This window comes from Stegodyphus dumicola, chromosome 1, assembly GCF_044657685.1.
Source record: "Stegodyphus dumicola isolate Sdum_Otavi_A_Nest chromosome 1, ASM4465768v1".
Classification (NCBI taxonomy): Eukaryota; Metazoa; Arthropoda; class Arachnida; order Araneae; family Eresidae; genus Stegodyphus; species Stegodyphus dumicola.
In genome coordinates this window covers 40,868,655-40,888,374 of record NC_140768.1, presented here as the reverse complement: position 1 = coordinate 40,888,374, position 19,720 = coordinate 40,868,655, and the positions used below count along the sequence as shown (strand labels likewise).

The 19,720-nt window shown below is 35.6% G+C and overlaps 1 protein-coding gene across 1 annotated transcript in view; it reads right to left on the bottom strand.

Moving 5' to 3' along the window:
* The window catches only part of LOC118185228 (mitochondrial enolase superfamily member 1-like), a 101,235-nt gene that overhangs the window by 62,505 nt on the left and 19,010 nt on the right, over nucleotides 1-19,720 (bottom strand). Inside the window, exons 5-8 of the mRNA XM_035355056.2 lie at nucleotides 16,388-16,428; nucleotides 14,765-14,796; nucleotides 9,551-9,589; nucleotides 2,656-2,738 (exon numbers count right to left, since the gene is read on the bottom strand). Of these exons, the coding sequence (XP_035210947.1) occupies nucleotides 2,656-2,738; nucleotides 9,551-9,589; nucleotides 14,765-14,796; nucleotides 16,388-16,428 (195 nt within the window). The remainder of the gene's footprint in view (nucleotides 1-2,655; nucleotides 2,739-9,550; nucleotides 9,590-14,764; nucleotides 14,797-16,387; nucleotides 16,429-19,720) is intronic.

Here is a 19,720-nt window from a genome sequence, read left to right as displayed (position 1 = left end):
AAGCATGATTTAATTGGCAATAATAAATTGTAGGGTTTATATTTATTTTAACTAACATTTATTTTAAGTTTAAACTATCTTTCCTGTCAAGCCTTACTTTCCCCTGGAACTGCCAATGCCAGAATATGTAAATTTTAGTAGAACGCGCAAGGATTCAAATTATCAGCGGAAGTATTCTGATTTAAATAGAAGGAAACGAGTTCGGTGTGATATTCTTACTTAGCGAGCGCGGAGGTAACGAGAATTGAAGAACCCCGCGTTTCGGCCTATGTGCTTGGCGGGAAGTAGTGGTAATTGTTCCAGTGAGCTTCAAGTCTGCTGAATTAGCAGCGGTATTGTAAAACGCGGTGAGTTAGTTATTTTAGAGAGCCTCGTAGTTAGAATCTTGTCTTTACTTTCTTTTCAGGTTATTATTTTTATTTGACTGCCAAGTTGGCACAGTCTGTAAGCGTCAAGAGGACGCAATTGTAATTTATTACGTTGAATAAAAAGGGACTTAAACCCTTCACAAGGCTCTATCTTTTATACAAGTTTTCACAGTCACCTCTTGGTTGCGTGCAAGTTGGAGGCGCGCAACGTTATAAAATGAATGCGTTATCTTTGTTGTTGCGAAGCTAAGTTTCTCTAGATTGGCAACAAATCCACTAGTCTCCTGTTTCAAATGTAAACATCAATGTCCGTCATTAAAAACAGGCTTAGCGGCAATTAAACAACTTTAAAATTGCTGATAATTCTAAAAATATTGCACACATATTTACTAAAGGCATAAAAACCTTATATATAAATATTATACCTATATATAAATATATTTATATACGTTTGGTGCCGCCGATTGCAACCAAAATACGAGGTGCACATCTACATGTTATAGTAGTCCTATATACAAAATTTCAACGTTCTGAGGCTTCTCGTTTTTGTGTTATGCGAGATACGTACGTATGCACGCACGCACGTACGTACATACGTTCGTACAGACGCCACGAAAAATTCTCTTCAGAATTAATTTTAAAGCAGTTTTATAATTTTTTTTGAAGGAAAAGAGTATTTTATTCTGTCCTTACGTACAGATATCACGCAAGAACATCGTTGTCACGCAAAAACATCGTTAAATTGCATTCCGGTCAAAGTGGATATTTTCGTTAAAATATGCTGCCTGAAACTTTTCGCGATTACAATTGCTTTTTATTTTGTACAAGGAAGTAAAAAAAAGAAAGAAAGAAAAAATTAAAATCTGAAAGCTTTCAGATTTTGTTAACTCAAAGAGGCCTTTTTTTAACGTTTCGTGTTTTATCTTTATTTATTAAATATCCTGTTCTTCGCACTTAAACCATAAAACTCAATTCAACAGCAATATCACAAAATATTTAAAAAGAGTATATCTTTAGAATTTCCGACACACAGTCACGCGCTTTGGAGACTTTTTTTTTTTTTTTTTTTTTTTTTTTTTTTTTTTTTTTCGTACAGTGTTGCCATTGCTCGCTTTGAAATGCTTGAGTTTGTTAATCAAAAATTCACTAAAGTTTTACAAAATGTAAAGTAGATAACAAAGCAAATTCCAGATTCCTAATCCGGGCTTGCAGATGGCTATATTCGAGTGGAGGACTACGTTATTCAAAATTTGATGTTCTCAAGTACCGTTATTTTTTCCCAGTGCGAGAAACATGCACACATTCATGCAGATTCTTCATTATTTAATTTCTTTAAGTATAATGCAGTACTCTAATATTTGGTGGCAATAATTTGTCAGACTTCGCAAAATGCCAAAATGAAATAAGTAGTTCTTCTGGACAAATTGTCCCTTTCGGCTTAAAAAAAAACCCTCACAGTTAAATGTCTCGGGTACAGGGATCTTGTGTCGCCAGGGTTTCCCATTTAAGAGTTTATAATTTTTGCTTCACAGCCAGTCAAGATGAAAGTAAGCAATGCTGTTCAGTAGCCTGATCCCCTTTACAAAGATTATTTAGATATTTCGAATTAATTTCATATCGAAACTGGAAGACTAAACCAAATAACAACTACTGGCTTAATGTTCCTCCATAACCATAAAATTATTTTTGTTATAATGCGTTTGGACGCATTTAGTAGCAGCAATGCCACTAATATGGGTGCTTGTTTTGTACACAGTTCTGGATGTAACGAATAGGCTAATAGTGTTGATACATTGGCCAAATTCATGGTTCCAGCATAAGTTGGACTCTCACAAAATCTTCCAGAGACAGCCTTGTTCAGTTCATGTTAGATTGTGCTATGAATGATTGATTTCCTTCATTGGAAAATCAGCAAATTTTCCAATTGCACGGTTTAGCAATCTCTGCAGAACTTCAACCGGACTTCTGTTACACCATACACGATATTGCAATTCTGTCGAATTGAAACTTAAGATCAAGAAACATGTTTCATTCTTTTGCATAACAGGCATTGTTTGTAAACAATTCTTTGTTTACTGATTTTTTTTAAATAACTCTGAAATATTGTTGATTTTATAACTCATACTTAATTTTTATATACCACTGAAATTTAATTTAATTTAAATAAATTGTTATTTCTCACTCTAAAAAGTCACAAGATTTTAATTTAATAAATGAAAAGTGTAACAGTGGGTAGTGAAAATTTGATTCTGTTTTATGCCGTACCAAATGCAGTTTTATACCATACCTTTTTTATTTTATCATCACTATATCCAAGCCAGCCAACACTAGTGCAGTAAGCAGGATATCCTTCAGATAATAACAAGGCCTCTGCAAATTTTAAGCATAAATTGAATTACATAAATATAAAAATTGTCCTTATTCTTAATAAGATGCTTATTATTTTCGAAAATATTGTATGACTCAAACGCAGCAAAATACTTTCTGCTTTAACCGTAAAAGTATTTAATTTTTTTTTAATTGGTAACCATCAAGAATCAGCGATATCTACACCTGTATTCGAACTCGATATCTCCCGTTTACTAGACGAACGTGCTCTCAGTTACACCATAAAAAGGAGAAAAATGTTTTGCATCTACTTTTAAAGGACTTGTGAGGAGGAGAGATCTAGCCTCCCTATCCAAGTGGTAAAGAGTTATATCCACATTTTTGTTTTTGTTTTTTGTGATTACGAGTAAACCTGGAGGGCTATCTGCGTAAGTGGGGGGATACCTTCGTGGACGACTTTCTAAGGGAAGCTGCCCATGCAGCCAGCCTGTTCGCGGAATCTGAACCCCAGACCGAACTACCAGTGTTCAGCGACTTTACCGCTCGAGTGCTACTTATAGAACAATTAGGTATTTTTCGAAGAATGAAGAATCAGCAATATCCTCACCGCGGTTCCATTTCCGATCTTTCCACTGTCAGAGGAGGTCCTTACAATTACACCACGACGGCTCGCATTGAGGAAGGATGAAATTTCGTACATAGTATCGCTTATTAAATCACTACTTACTCGAATTTACATATAAGAAAATAAAAACGGAATTAATTCTAAATTATTTTTTGCAATAAAAATTTTGAGCCTAGCAGCACATTAGAAATATGATACTTTCATAAAAATGGGTAGATTATTGATATGTTTTCTTAAGGAAATGTAATTGCATTATGTTTTTTATTATGGTATTAACATATAACACACTGCTCGACATTGAAAATGCAACACCAAGAAGGATTGGTCAGAAAGTGATGAATTTTGGAAAAAAGACAGAGACATCAAGCAGCAATAGGTGATCTTTATTTCAAAATGATTTAGTCAGAATACAGAGCGAGAACGGCGTCGCCTCAGTAGGATGTAGGACCACCGCGGACAGCGATGCACGAAGAAACACGTCTAGGCGTACAGTCAATAAGAGTACGGATGGTATTCTCTCTACTCCCTTTCAACCATTTGCCACAGTTCGTCTTCTGAATGAGGCAGAGTCTGCAAACGGCGTCCAATCACATTCCACACATGTTCGATTGGTGACAGATCACGAGAGTACAGTGTCCAGGGAAGCATCTGTATACCTTGCAGAGCATGTTTGCAGATGCGAGCACTGTGCGGTCGGGTGTTATCCTGCTGAAAAATTGTATTAGGCAGCCCCTGAACGTAGGAGATTGCCACCGGCGGCAGTATATTATCCAAGTATCATTGGGCCGTCATAGTGCTCTGAATACGAACTAGAGCTGACCTGGAATCGTAGGGAATAGCTCCCCAACCATTGTGCCACATAGTCGCGTGGTGGGAAGTTCCACAGTTACCGCGGATTAGATCTGTCTCCACGTCGACTGTCACTGGATAAACAGAAGCGTGACTCATCTGAGAACACGACGTTTCGCCATTCTGTCATCCACATCGCTCCAGTCCGGCACCATTCTAAACGTTGGCGTCTATGCTGTGGGGTCAATGGCAGTCTTCTTAATGGACGCCGTGACTGCAGACCACGTTCAACCAATCGGCGGGAAATGGTTCTCGTCGACACGGGAACATCCAGGGTATCTTGCACATGCTACAGAATTGCGGTACAAGTGACTTGCGGGACCGCCACAGCTTGTCGGCGGATGCGTCGATCCACGCGTGCTGATGTTCCTCTGGCTGCGCCTGCCCCCCTCCTTCTTCCCACATTTCCTTGTTCCAACCATGTTTGTCATAGCCGATGCACCGTGTTCGCATCCATGTGGGTATCAGCTGCGATTTGACGTAAGAACCAACCCGCCCTTTTCAGTCCTATCACCATACCCCTCGTAAAATCGTCTATCTGCTGTAAGTGCCTTCGTTGACGGCGGCCTGGCATTCTCTCCTATTACATGTATCCTCCGGGACAAAAACCAACTTTCTTCGATAATTCGTCTGGCAGAAATAACGACACGAATATTTCCCATTCTGCACGTTCCTTCCCTTATATCTTACTTCATGTGCGTCGGAGAGCTGCGCCTTTCACATCATTCGCAAAACTCCGTGATGGGCATCTACTCTAAAATTTGTATAAATTTCTGACCACTCCTTCTTGGTGTTGCATTTTCAATGTCGAGCAGTGTATATACATAAAGAAAAACAAATTAAGGGATTTCACAATTTATTTTAAAATAACTTTAAAAAATAACATCCTGCCTAGCGCTACTAAGATTAAAAATTTAATTTAATAGATAATATATAAATTAAAAATTATCTTCAAGGAAATGTAAACTATAATGTAGATTGTAAATGTCTACCATCGCGGAAACCGAAAAGTGTAATTTCCATTAATTAAACTGGAATTGCTAATCAAAATGCTAAATTAATAGAAAGTAAACTTAAACGATTAAAACAAGTGAATCATTGTTGATTTCACAGAAATCTTTGAATCCACAGAAAATTTTTGGTTCAAGAGGAATTGAAGCCCCTCTATACAATCACCAACAATTCATGAGGATCACGTTTCGTCTTTTCACATTTCTGAACAAAATCCTTATTCCAATTTTAATTTTTCTAATCTACTTAATAAAACTTGAATTTAAATCTTAAATTTCAGAAATGTAAGTTTAAGTATTGTTCTGTATGAACACTATCTTTTTTTTCATTTATTTTTTAATTAATTGTAATTAATTATCTACCAGCGCGCTAGGGAATTTTTCACATTTCTGAAATTTAAGATTTAAATTCATATTTTATAAAATTTATTAGAAAAATTTAAATTGGAATACGGATTTTGCTCAGAAATGGAAAAAGACGAAACGTGATCCTCATTAATTGTTGGTGATTGTATTGAGAGATTCCATTTCCCATTGGAAAGTCGGGATCTTTCTACGGAATCAACAATGATTCTCTTGTTTCAATTGTTTAAATTTACTTTATATTAATTTAGCATTCTAATTACCAATTCCAACTTAATTAATAACAAACTCCAATTTTTGATTTTCACAATAGTACAAATTTACTATCTAAATTACACTTAGATAACACATTTCCTAGGAAATAGTTTTTCCTTTATATATACTCTATTAAATTATATATATTTAATAGAGAGTTTAATATACATATTTGTTACTTCATTGAAAATTTTCCTGCAAAATAATTACTTTGTCTCTAAAAATGTTTATAAATACGTGTTAACAAATTATATATTAATCGCAACAACTATATTCATTATGAATCAGGGGAAACTAATTAAACTGAAATTAATTAGTTATTTGTAATTTTCGTAAATTTTACAAAATTGGCGTTAACTTTACGCATTAGCGAATTTTCACATAAGTACACTTTTTTTCGAATTCTCTCCACTTCTCCAAATTACTTTATTTTCCTGACCCTAGGTGGAAGCACTGACTCGGTGTACCGTAGAGAATAATTTATTACGCGATAGCTAATCTCTAATTATGTATAAAAACATTTAACAATCACTAATAAGGAAAAATTTGGCTCTACTCTTATATGCGCCCTAAGATTACCAAATGTGGCGATAAGTGTTCTGCGCTGATTTTTATCGCGATTCCGTGCTGTGGGATAGTTTGTTGGACGATGCTGTTTGTATGGCAACCCTTTTCACGTTGAAACTTAGAGAAGTGGCAAGATTTCAGTCGCGTATTTTAGATTGTGTGGAAAGTAAATTTAGTATTAAAAGGTACGATGTTGGAGTTGTTAACGAGTCTTTTGTTTATTTATGAGGATCGAAGTGTATTTTTGGAATTTCTGTGTGACTTTTAAAACGGAGTCCGAAATGCGGAACTGCTATGAGAACTCGGACGAAGAAGGGCATTTCTGATAGTTCTTCTGTGGATTTGCAGTTAAATGCTTGCTGGTAAAGTATGTGGATGTCAGCGGAGTTTAAGATTTGGCTTGTGGTTTTCGTGTAGTAAGTTAACTTTGGAGGAAGTTTTTATTGTTATTTTCAAAATTTTGGATCACAGAAAGACATGTGATATAGCAAAATCGTGGCACTTTTGTTAACGGACGTTGTGTGACTGGCGAAATTTTATTCACGTATGTATTATGGTAAGTGCATTTATTTTATTGTTTTTATTTTGTAGAATGTTATGTTCATTGTTTTTTACTATGAATTTCTGTTGTTATTTGAATTGTTTGTAATTTATTTTAGTTTATTTTGTTGATTTGTGCGCATTGCCTAGATTGTGCAATTCGTAGATGTTTTTTAAAGTTTAAACAGAATGCTGTGTACATGGTATTCTTTGAAATTTATTGTTACTATGTTAATTTATTAAAGCGACGTGTGCGTATTTACGTAAGATTCTTTCGCTGCTTAGATTGTGCAATCCGTAGGTTTTTTTTTTTTTTTTTTTTTTTTGATTGTGCAATTCGTAGATTTTTCTTGTCAAATATTTTTGGTTAAAAACTTTACGTTTTTGCTATCTAAATGTTTTGTTTTTGTTTCGGATTTTTAGCTTAAATTGTGTGTTTAAAACGTGGTTTTTCCATGAGCGAAAACCGTGTTTTTGGAGACATTTTAGGCTTAAAGTTCGAAATGTAGACAAAAAATTTAGATAGTAATATGGCACCGGCGACCTGAAGGCGCATATAAGAAAGTTTGAAAGCGCATATAGTTAAGAAAGTTTTATTTATTACGTGGGTCAAGAATTCTGCAAATAATACACAAAACATTTTGCATGAAATAAATCGTCTTATTCCTTTTCAAAGCATTCGTCTACAGTATTGATGCAATCTTTAACTGAAAAAAATTTCAAAATCTTTACACTATTCAGAAATTTGTCTAGTAGAAATATAAGCTTCAGGTACTTCTTCTGGGCTGCTAGATCAGTGACCATACCGTTTAGGTTTGAATGTAGAGAAAAGAAACGCATAAATACGTATTAAGTGTAAAGAAATATACTCTAATATTTGTGAAAATTGCAACACTATGAAGAAATTACGCAAATTGAACCAAACTTACAGGAAATGTTAAGTGAGATAAAACACGCAAATGATTAGAATTAAAGATTACACATGCGTGGATTGAGAACCGGCCGCTTGTTCCATATATATAAAGGATTTTAAAGTTGCATTGAAATCTGTTTATTGTCCTCTGCCTGCAGTGAACGTTTAATTAGTGGTCAACAGCGGAGGTTGAGAAACCCAACAACTAACGGAGTTCGAACAAGGACTCATCGTAGGTATGCGAGAGGGTATTGCTTTCTTATCGAGTAATCGCTGCCCGCACGGAGCATATAAAAGCCCTATCATATGTAGCGAGGTGCGCGTCTAGGCAGGACATTTCCGAGAAACGAAATTCTAGTAGAATAAATGCACAACAGAATGAATTCACTTTTTAAAATTCACTATATTAGTTTACCATAGCGACACTCTGGCACTAGGTTCACTTAACAGCGTTACATTTCATTCATTTTATAACTTCAACTTATAAACATATCGCCGGAACTATTACACAAAAGTGTAATTTTGCCAGTCAGAAAGAAACCTAAAAGACTCATGACGATAAGCGTTTTCTGGCATGGTAATCTCTCTAAGAAGAAACAGAGGCAACGAGAACATTTTATTATAACGCAGAATGCGTAAAATTCATATCTTCTGGAGAATTGTCTAATCGTTGCAATAAGTTCTATTCAAATCTCATAATAAATATAAAACGATGCATAAAAGAAATTAAACAAACAAAAGAAAGAAACAGTTTTTCACAGACAATTCAGTATTTCTCATTCAATTAATTCAGTTCTCACTTCCACGACAAGGCAAAAATACATAAAAACTCAAAATATGTACATTAAAAATTACGAAGTAAATCTTAAACACTTAATTTCTCGAATAAATTCCAGAATGTATTAAGCATGCTTTAATTCTCAATAATAAAAGAAGGCGTTATCTTTGTTGTTGTGAAGCTTAGTTTCTCTAGACTGGCAACAAATCCACTATTTTCTAAGTTTCAAATGTAAAAAAATATGGCCGCTATGGTAAAAATAATTAGGATTAGCCGCACTTAAACAACTTTTAAATTGTTGATAATTCTGCAAATATTGCATGCAGATTTTCTAAAAGCATCCAAACCTTAACCGGAAGATAAAAACAACATAATTCAATCATTTTAAAGCAAAAAATGCAGAATTTACAAAGATATAAGAATAAAGAAACTGAGATCACTCAGCTGAGCAACAGAGTGGATATATATATATATACATATATTTATATACTTTTAGTGCGGCCGATTGCAACCAAAATAGGAGGTGCACATCTACATATTATAGCAGTCCTATATACAAAATTACAATGTTCTGAATCTACTCGTTTTTGAGTTATGCGAGATACATACGGTACGTACGTACGTACGCACAGACACCAAGAAAAATTTTCTTCAGAATTCATTTTAAATCAGTTTTATATTTTTTTCAGGAGAAAAGAGTCCTTTATTCTGTCCTTAGGTTCAGATGTCACGCAAAAACATCGTTAAATTGCATTCGATAGCGGTCAAAATTGATTTTTTTTTTTTTTTTTTTTTTTTAAATATGATTCCCGAAATTTTTCGCGATTACAATATTTCTTTTTTACTTCGTACAAGGAAGTAAAAATGATAAAATAACAAAATAAACTCCCAGCTTACTCTCTACTTACTCTCAGCTTACTCTTATTATCAGAACTTATAGATGTGTTATCTTACCTCTTTCTTTCTTGCCCTTTTGATTTTTTCTCAACATTTCTGGAAAAAAACAACATTTTTAATAATGATATTTAATATATAATTTCAGAGGGAAAGAGAAAATTAGAAGCATTAATGCATAGCGCAATATAAAAATTACCATCTTCTCCATATCTAGGTTTGCTTTGAAAAGCCGATAAGGTCGTTTAGAATACATCTTATTAGAAAGAAGGTCTGAAGAAAAAGGAACAGCAGATTACAATCAAAATAGCGCGATCCTTTAAACGACAAAGTTTTATGAAGCCACTCGACAAGCAAAGTGTTTATGTAGCGTTAATTACTTTAGTTATAAAATAATCTACTTTGTAATCGTTTAATTATTTTCAAATCATGAAAATTAGCCTTATCATTGCAAAAAAAATAAAAAAGCATATTATTTAAAAGAACAAAATAGCACATGCAAAATGGAAGCAAATCTAAAAGCAACATACAAGTAAAAATTACTTTACATTCGGAAGTTTTGAAATTGAAAATACAATGACAAGTTTCTTTTTTGGCTGCCGAAACTTGTTGCTCACCAGTTGGTTTAGGCTTTTAAGGCAACTACTAAATTTCAACAATGGAAAATTGAATTATATTGATTTAGACAGTATAGACCTAAATAGATTTCATATAAGAACTTTACAATCTGTTTATAGATGATAAGTGTTATGATAGCATCTAGATTGATATTTAAAAAATATGTTTCCATGACAACAAATTTGAAAGACAGCAGATATTCTGTTCTCAGTTAGACCAATTTTGGAGCCGTTACGCTGTCATAGTATTTATCATCCATCTGCTCTGTCAATTCCTACCTATTCATTAAACAGAAAACTTTTAATTAATTATTTTCTAAGTTTCACGAATAACCAGTTTTTATAGCGTTACCATTAGATTACTGTAGCGTTGCTATATGACGTACTTCTTTATCTCTCAAATTATAAACTGTTAACAAACTGAGTAATTTAAAGTCAATAAATTCACTTTTTAGTAATTTAAGAGTACATTTGATTAGTAATTATCAGTACATTTGATTGACATAATTTAAAATGCATTTAATTTATAATGCGTTTAATTCATAAATATCGGCATTAGTAGAATTATCATGATTAATAGAGGTGTTTCTAAAGCCGTATAATTCATACTTCGGTGCGAAATCATTTGTTTTACATTTAAAATTTGTGGCTTGTACTAAGGTTTATTTGGACCGTTATCTTGAAATATTTTTGGTTTAGTCAAATGAAAAGTGATGAACGACACTAAAAATTTTCTCCAGAACGATATAGAGTATCCATCCATTTCCAGAAACAATTTTGGTTACGTTGTAACATCCCGGCTAGAATAGAGCTCTTTGAAAGTTAGAATATTGAAGAACTTTCGAATACTTACTGGGTTCTTGTGCGTAAGTAACAACTCCGGAGAAGGGTTAAAATACCCTTTTATTCTAACTCAAAATTTATATTTAGAGATGACTCATCTTGGGCGTACAAGAAGCTTCTACTTTAACTCAAAATAGAAAATACAAATTAATCTAATACTAAAATCTAATCAACTGAAGCTGCACAGAATGAAACTCACGGTGTTGGCCCTTATTAATGATGACCGGCGTATACTAGCAGGCACATATTAAGTATGGCCGTGGAATACCAAGCTTTAAACAATAGCAACAATGTGGCCGAAAGGCAGAACACTCTCTCCTACTGAAGTGACTCAGATTTTACGCGAATCTAATGCGCATCGTTTTTGGCCAAATGTAGTATTCAAAATTGGGGTGCGCATTAGATTCGATGGCGCATTAGATTCGAGTGCAAAGTTCGCCGATGACGTCAACCGAATTTCTCGACTATATTTACCGTTACATTTATCGGTGACACATTATTGCGAAGAGGATACAAACTGCAGAGTACGTAGTCACGAAATGGAGGGCAAACAGAGAAGAATGTTATGTGACGCTACTTTCAAACATAAAGTAATTCTTTATGCTGAAAAAATGGCAATAGAAAGGCAGGGAGAGAGTTCAACGTAGCTGAGAGCAATGTTCGCTTGTGGCGGCAACAGAAATTGGCACTGTTTGCAACTAAAGCTAGTAGAAAGAAATTCACTGGCCCTCGCAAAGGAAGACACCCTAAAATTGAAGAAAACGTTTTGGAATTTGTACGTGAAAGGAGGAAGAATGGACAACCTGTGACTAGTGACACCATAAGAAATAAAGCAAAAGAGGAGGCTGAAGTTCTTGGAATACCGAAACAAGAGTTTAAGGCTAGCCGTGGATGGGTGGATCGGTTTATGAAGCGGATGGGTTTATCTCTAAGACGCCGTACAACAATATGCCAAAAGCTTCCTGCAGATTTTGAGGGAAACCTACTAACATTTCAGCGGTATGTCATCACACTTCGGAAGGAAAAGAATTTTTCAATGGGGCAAATTGGCAACGCTGACGAGACGGCAATTTGGTTTGATATGCCTCGTAACTACACCATTACGGAGAAGGGGACTAAGGAAGGTATCATCAAAACTTCGGGATGTGAAAAACAACGCGTAACAGTGATGCTTGCAATAACAGCAGACGGGTGCAAACTTCCCCCTTTCTTAATCCTCAAATGGAAAACATGCCCTAAAACCCCTAAGAATGAAAAGCTGTTCCCAGATGATGTCCTGATTCGAAACCAAGAGAAGGGGTGGATGACGGAATCATTAATGCTTGATTGGCTCCGAAATGTATGGAAACGCCGTCCCGGTGGGTCCCGGGTCCACCATCAATGCTTTGTCTGAACGCATTTCGTGGTCGCACCGACGACGTAAAAAAGAAGATGCACAGCCTAGGCAGTGATCTTGTTATCATTCCTGGAGGGATGACGTCTGTGTTACAACCCCTGGACGTTAGTATAAATAAACTTTTTAAGGGGTACGTTCAGGCGGAGTACGAAAAATGGTTTTGTGAGCCAAACCGTGTATTGACCCCGACAGGAAAAATTAAGCCTGCTGTACCGCACATTGTTGCACACTGGGTTTCTGCTGCCTGGAAAAGCATCGAAGCACCAATGATTGTGAAATCTTTCAAGAAATGCTGCATTTCAAATGCATTGAATGGCAGTGACGATGACGTGCTCTGAAACGCCGAGGATGAGGATGACGATGATGAGGAAAGAAGAAATGAATCTGCTTCTGACGAAGAGAGCTGCGAGGATTCCAGTGATGAAAACATTAGTGAATAAAGACGTTTACTATTAATCACTGATTGTAGAAACTGTTAGCTAGATAGAAATGTTACGATTTATTTCATGTTCATATTTTACGATAGGTACCGTATATACGGTAGTGCTAATTAACAATGATTGTTTCACATGACAATAGCCCACTAATAGGTTAATTCTATGTTCTGCTGCTTTGTGTATAAATCCATTGTTGTATAAAATATGGTATCTAAATTTAAATAAAATTATCATACCATTAATTGATAGTTTATATACAAATCCATTGTTGTATAAAATAAGATTCAATAAATTCCTCATATCATTGATGCGCATTACATTCGCCGACAAACAATTTTTTTATTATTTAAAGTTTTAAAATGGGGATGCGCATTAGATTCGATGGCGCATTAGATTCGCATAAATACGGTACTCGTTTCTACTTTATTGGCATAAATGGTAATACTGAAAACTCATCCTGGCAAGGAAACGCAGGTACAAAATTAGAAGGTAAGAGAAAGGCTTGTTCAAAAAAAAAAATAACTATTAGGAAAGTAAAGTAAAACCCTACAGTATTACTGTAGAGAAATAGGATCATAAATGTAAGGCACAGAAATAGGATCATAAAAGTAAGGCACAGAGGGATCACAACGCACAGTAATTAGTTTAGTAGCACTAGTTAGCCTTTCGGAGAACTATAGGTGCGTTTGATGAGTGTTCATCCTGAAAATAGCGTTTCTACAACAAAACGTTTCAGTAACCGAAGCACATGTGGACATATGCTTTTATCAGCTGAAAGCAACAAACTGATCAACATTTGTAGAAGTATGCTTCCCATGTATGGAAAACATTTCATTTCAAGAAAACTAGCTATCCATAAGTGTAACGCACATTTCAGAAAACATTGTGAAAAACCTATTAGGCGACGCAAGACTGCGCCGATAGAACGTAATGGTTACCCTTCTGGAACGAAAAGATGAATGTCTGAGAATCGATCACAAGATGACCATATGTTTCGTGAAGCAGAAACTCAATAAGAATGATGGCACAATGTCAGCATTTATGAAAAGCCAGAAAGTAAGAAAAGAAAATGTGCTCACTATTCCAAAGATTTAACGATGCATAGAACAGATCTTACTTTACAGAATTTCCTGAAGTACCAAACAAAGTCGACTTTACAGAGTATGATAAAACATGCTTAACGAAGAATTTTTCAGCTGAATTACCCAGTACTACACAGTAAGCTATTGCTCCTGGTCAATCCTAAGTTAGGTAACGTTACCCTATTATTGTCCATTCCCTATCTTCATGAAAGAAAGTTCCAGGCGTTGTTATCTTTTCATTTGGACCAAATAAAATGCTCCAAGGGAATATATAAGACTACCATTTTCTTTCTTCTATCTTGACAAGGTAATTGACGAGATATGGGGCTATGGCATGTATGTCTTAATCAATCGCTGGGGAACGATAATTAAAACCTGTAGTCACTACCATAATTGGGGCGGTGTAGACGGTGGTGCAAGATTTTGGTTTGGTTTATTTGAATATGGCAAAGCAGTCAAGAGCTGTCTGTCTAAGGGAAGGGATGCCTTCATGGAGGACTTTCTAAGGGAAACTGGCCGCTCCGCCGCTGGTGGGCCGGTGAAGCAATATATACGGTTTCTTCCTGCACCAGCTACTGGAAGCACTGTATTAAATTCCACAGCGTACAGAAGACATTATGAACCAGAGCTACACAGCAAGTACTTCAGTAGTTTGTATACCTTTTTCTCGCGTCACAAGAATAAATGATGCCTTATTTTTAGGCTTGTAAGATACATCTTGTCATAGCGGATTAAAATTATACTATTTATTGCTAAGAGAAATTACACTCCCTCTAGCTTTTCTATATCAACATAACCAGATATGTCTAATGTCACGCAGCTACTCAGTAAAAATTTAGTATTATAATTACAAGAAATAAATTAGTATTACATTAAGAAAATAAGTAAACTTGTCTCACCCAGTGCTTCTTCTTTCGTAATAGCATCTGTTCTGAAAAGGGAAATTAAAAAATTTTAAAACAGTGTTAAAAAAAATTTTTTTTGTATGGTAATATAGCAATTCAACAATAGCGTTTAAAATAACTAAAATAATATTATTAAATGATTTAACATAAAAATTTACTCTTTTTTTATCTAATTACAATTTTAGTTATTTAAATATAACTACTTTATGTTCTCCATGAAGGCTTCCCATCCCTTGGGCAGGAAGTTGACAGATCCGTTTAATAGTTTGCTTGTACTTCAGTGTTTGCTTTTTAATCAAGCGATAATAAATTTTTGAATCCTTTTCAATAGCCTATACATACAAGTATGTCAGTTTAAAACAAAACTGGTTATTCCTGGATTTTTCTTATTTTTTTATTTTCGAATATTTTACAGTAACACAATATTAGGATCGAAAAAAATGTCTTTTAATGTAATTTAATGTAATGTAAAAAAATGGCTTCTGGTGTAATTATTTTTTTTATTTTAAGGGGGAGGGGAAGAATCGTGAGCAATTTCGGTAATTCAGCTTAATAATGGTTCTACAACTCATCTATTGGCATCAGCTCATAAGTAACATTTCTACTAAAAGAAATAATTTGTTTAATAACTGCACTATTGTTGTTGTGACTTACCTCACTTATCTAACAGTAACATCAGAGCAAGCCCACGAAATTCACCGTGGCAAGGAGAGCTAGATTTCGCCTGTCGTTCGCAAGAGCCTTGAGCACAATGCAGGCGACAGTATGACTTCACTCAGTTCCTCCCCAATTTTGATGGAGAGCAGGAGTCCAAGGGTCTCCCCTCACCCCACCCTTTCTTCTCCTACCACCCACTTCTCGAGAGCTCGCCTTGTATTTAAAGTGTCCCCATGCTGCAATGACACTATACACTTACAAGCATCCACACTTTCTCCAGGATTCGAACCCGGGTGCTTCGGTATCGCAATAGACTCCCCTAACCTTATACCCGCTGGGCGGCATACCTGCATTTCGTTTATCATAAACAGCGTTTTCTAGTGGATCTGAAATATGCGAAAATTCATAGGTTATTGCTTGTAATTATTTTCCTTGTTATGATTCAAATCATTGGTTCCAAAAAGCAGCATTGCATTTAAACATATCGCTGTAGTCAGAATTTAACTATGACTAGCTTTAATTTAAAAGAAATAATTTAAGTTAAAACTCGAAACTTTCGGTTCATCTTCAAGCACTATATAAACTATCTTTAGTAGTACCCAAAGATCAAAGTTTTTGCAATGTACTCAAATGTTCTGATTCTAAGGGTGAATGAATTTCTATTTCATTTCTATTATATTTTACTTCAGACCCGTATTCTTTATACTTATAGCTTTCTCTTTTCCTGCAATATTAATAAAAAAAAACTCTTTGTTCCTTCCCTTTTATCTTCTGCGATTTATGATATAGTCACATATACAAAGGTATTCTAAAGAGTTTACTTGTTTTATGTAGTTTTCATTGCTCTTAGAGATGTCTCTCAGCCAAAAAAGTTTCTGACTGGAGCGTATCATTTTAATTAAAATCTTTAAAGCAAAGTTTGATTAGAATCCTTTCGTTAATAAAAAAACTTTTACTTACATGTATCGAAAATCTATTGTATTCACTAGTTTTTCTGGATCCTGAAACAGAGTTGAAATTATTAATTCAAAGCATTAATGTGGCAAAACAAATTTTTCTGACAAAAAAGGCCTGCAAATATAGTAGGTTTTCTAAAAGAAATTCTATCTCAACATAACACATCAGTAAAGAATACTATTACGAATATTGTACACATAATCTGAGTGAAATTATGTGGGAAATCGTTCTATTTTTTCCTGTATAATGTAACATGAAAATCTAAAGAGATGATGTTCTGCCGAAAAAATAAAAATAAAGGGGCAAGTCTTTTTAATATTGAGTAAATAGCTTTCTCGTTAATTTGGCGAGATATAGCCAGGCTGGCGATGATTTTGGTGACTAATTTTTACGCCAAATATGACGGGAGTTTGCCTAAAGTCGCCAAAGTTGGCGACCTTTTGTTCCGGTCCCTGTATTACCATAATAGGTATTGTAATTGATTTCATATGCAACTGTAACTGTATACTCAATACGCCTTCCAGTAATTTTGAGAAGTACTAGTTTTCCTTGACGGCCGGATTAAAACTATATAAGAGAACTATAGCCAGAGTGAAAACTATAACCCGAGGAGAACACCTGCTCTCAGTTATTAGTTCAGCGTGAGTTTGGAATACTGAGATGTCTCCGGGTTAGCTTCGCTCTTTAGATATGCCTTGCATTGCTTTGTGTTTAATGTTCTTAGTAGTTTGAAGTGTAACTACTGATTGCACCCTGTAGTACTGTGAAGAGTTGTAGGACTATTTTTGTGGAAAGTTCCAGAACTGTAAAGTGTTTCTTTGGATAAAAAAAGTTTACCAAGCTATTATTAATTCTGTGTGCATCCAATCTATTACGAACCTGTACGCACGCAACAGTACTAAATACTTATAAATATAGTTTGAGTAATCACAGTATAAATATTATCGAGAAAAGAGAAGAGGTGAAGACATGGAAGAAAAGATTTCTTAAAGGTAGGAAAAGTGTACAGAACACAATCCAGTAACAGCACATTAATATTGTAAAATATTCAGGTGGCTGTAATAATATCAAAATCATAAATGTAGAATAAATATCCTAGTAAAATTTTCAGCAATAATGTTTTTACTGAAAAAAAAAATGTTTATACGATCTCGAACCATTGAAAAATATTAGTTTTTAGATCTTTTGCCGACTCTATGTTTCCACAAACAAAAACAAAAAAATTTCGCGATGCTAATATGTATTCATGAGAAACATAGTCTGCCAAAAATTTCCTCGATGAAACCAGTCCTTAACACTATGCGGCTGTTCACATTTTTGGTGAGAGGAATCGTCCTGTCCATCACCCTGAATACCACAGTTCGGAGCAGACCTGCTTAACACTTAAAGGACAAGCAGATGAATTTACGTTCTTCCATTCTCGCTTCCCATGACAGGCAACGTAGAATTACGTTATTGCTTGAATTTTTATTACGCTGCGTTAATTTTTCATTTTTATGCGTACTGGGTTTATTTCTTGTTGCCATTAATTGCAGTACTTTCTGTCGGTTGAACCAACTCTGCAGTTTCACTTTTTAGGTAGTTGTTTTAGTAATTTTGTAACCGTTAAAATGGGAAGCCCAAACGAGCTTTCTGTTCAAGATGCGTAAATCTGTGAGGAAATTTATGTAGTTAAGTTATCACAATGTAGGATGCGCTAATGAATTAAGAAAGTGTAAGCGAAACAAGATATAAATGTCAATTCTGTCAGGTTTCACTTCACAAGATTGAATGTTTTACAAAATATCATACTCGTAAGAAATACTAGACATGTAAATAAATAAGTTCGTAAACTTTGGAATTCTTTGAAACACTAATATTATTAAAAATAGTTATTTATTTAATTTAAAATAGTTTATTAAAACTGAAACGATTTAAAACCGTACATACACCGAAGTGACAAAAGTCATGGGATACCTCCTAATATTTTGTCAGTCCTCCTTTTGCCCGGCGAAGTGCAGCAACTCGAGGTGGCATGGACTCAACAAGTCGTTGGAAGTCCCCTGCAGGAATATTGAGCCATGCTGCTTCTATAGACGTCCATAATTGTGAGAGTGTTGACGGTGCAGGGTTTTGGGCACGAACTGACCTCTCGATGATGTCATATAAATGTTCGATGGGATTCATGTCGGGCGATCTAGGTGGCCAGATCATTCGCTGGAATTGTCCAAAATGTTCTTCTAACCAATCGCGAACAATTGTGACCCGGTGACATGGCGCATTGTCATCCATAAAAATCCCATCGTTGTTTTAGTACGTGAAGTCCATGAATGGCTGTAAGTGATCTCCAAGTAGCTGAAGGTATCCATTTCCAGTCAATGATCGGTTCAGTTGCACCAGAGGACCGAGTCCATGCCATGTAAAAACAGCCCAGACCATTATGGAACCACCACCAGCTTGAACAGTGCCTTGTTGACAAATTGGGTCCATAGCTTCGTGGGGTCTGCGCCACACTCGAATCCTACCATCAGCTCTTACCAACTGAAATCGTGACTCATCTGACCAAGCCACAGTTTTCCTATCGTTTAGGGACCAACCGATATGCTCACGAGACCACCAGAGTCGCTGCAGGCGATGCCATGCGGTCAGTAAAGACACTCGATTCGGTCTTCTACTGGCATAGCCCAAGGAAGACAAATTTCGCCGCACTGTCCTATCGGACACGTCCCTCGTACGTCCCACATTGATTTCTGCGGTTATTTGACGCAGTGTTGCTTGTCTGTGAACATTGACATCGCTGGTCTCGGTCGTTAAGTGCAGGTGGTCGGCCACTGCGCTGTCCATGGTGGGATGTTATGCCTGAAATTAGATACTCTCGGCACACTCTTGACACTGTGGATCTCGGAATGTTGAATTCCCTAACGATATCCGAAATGAATTGACCCATGCGTCTAGCTCCAACTACCATCCCGCGTTCAAAGTCTGTTAATTCTCGTCGTGCGGCCATAATTACGTCAAAACCTTTTCACATGAATACCTTGAACACAAATGAAAGCCCTGCCAAAGCACTTCGCATTTATACATTTTATACGCAATACTACTGCCATCTGTATATTTGCATATTGCTATCCCATAACTTTTGTCACTGTTTACTCAATAACCTTAAAAATGCCCAGAAGCCGAGGAAGACAAAGAAAAAGCAACCCGTCCGTTAAGTGTAAAGTTTCTAAACCGGAGTGTCAGTTAATCACATCCTCAGAGTAGGAAAACCGATATTCAAAACAGGTTCCAATGTCCGGATCAGTCTCTACATTAGTCGGAGTCAAAAGCTGTTATTGTGAGTCGCTACCTCAGGAT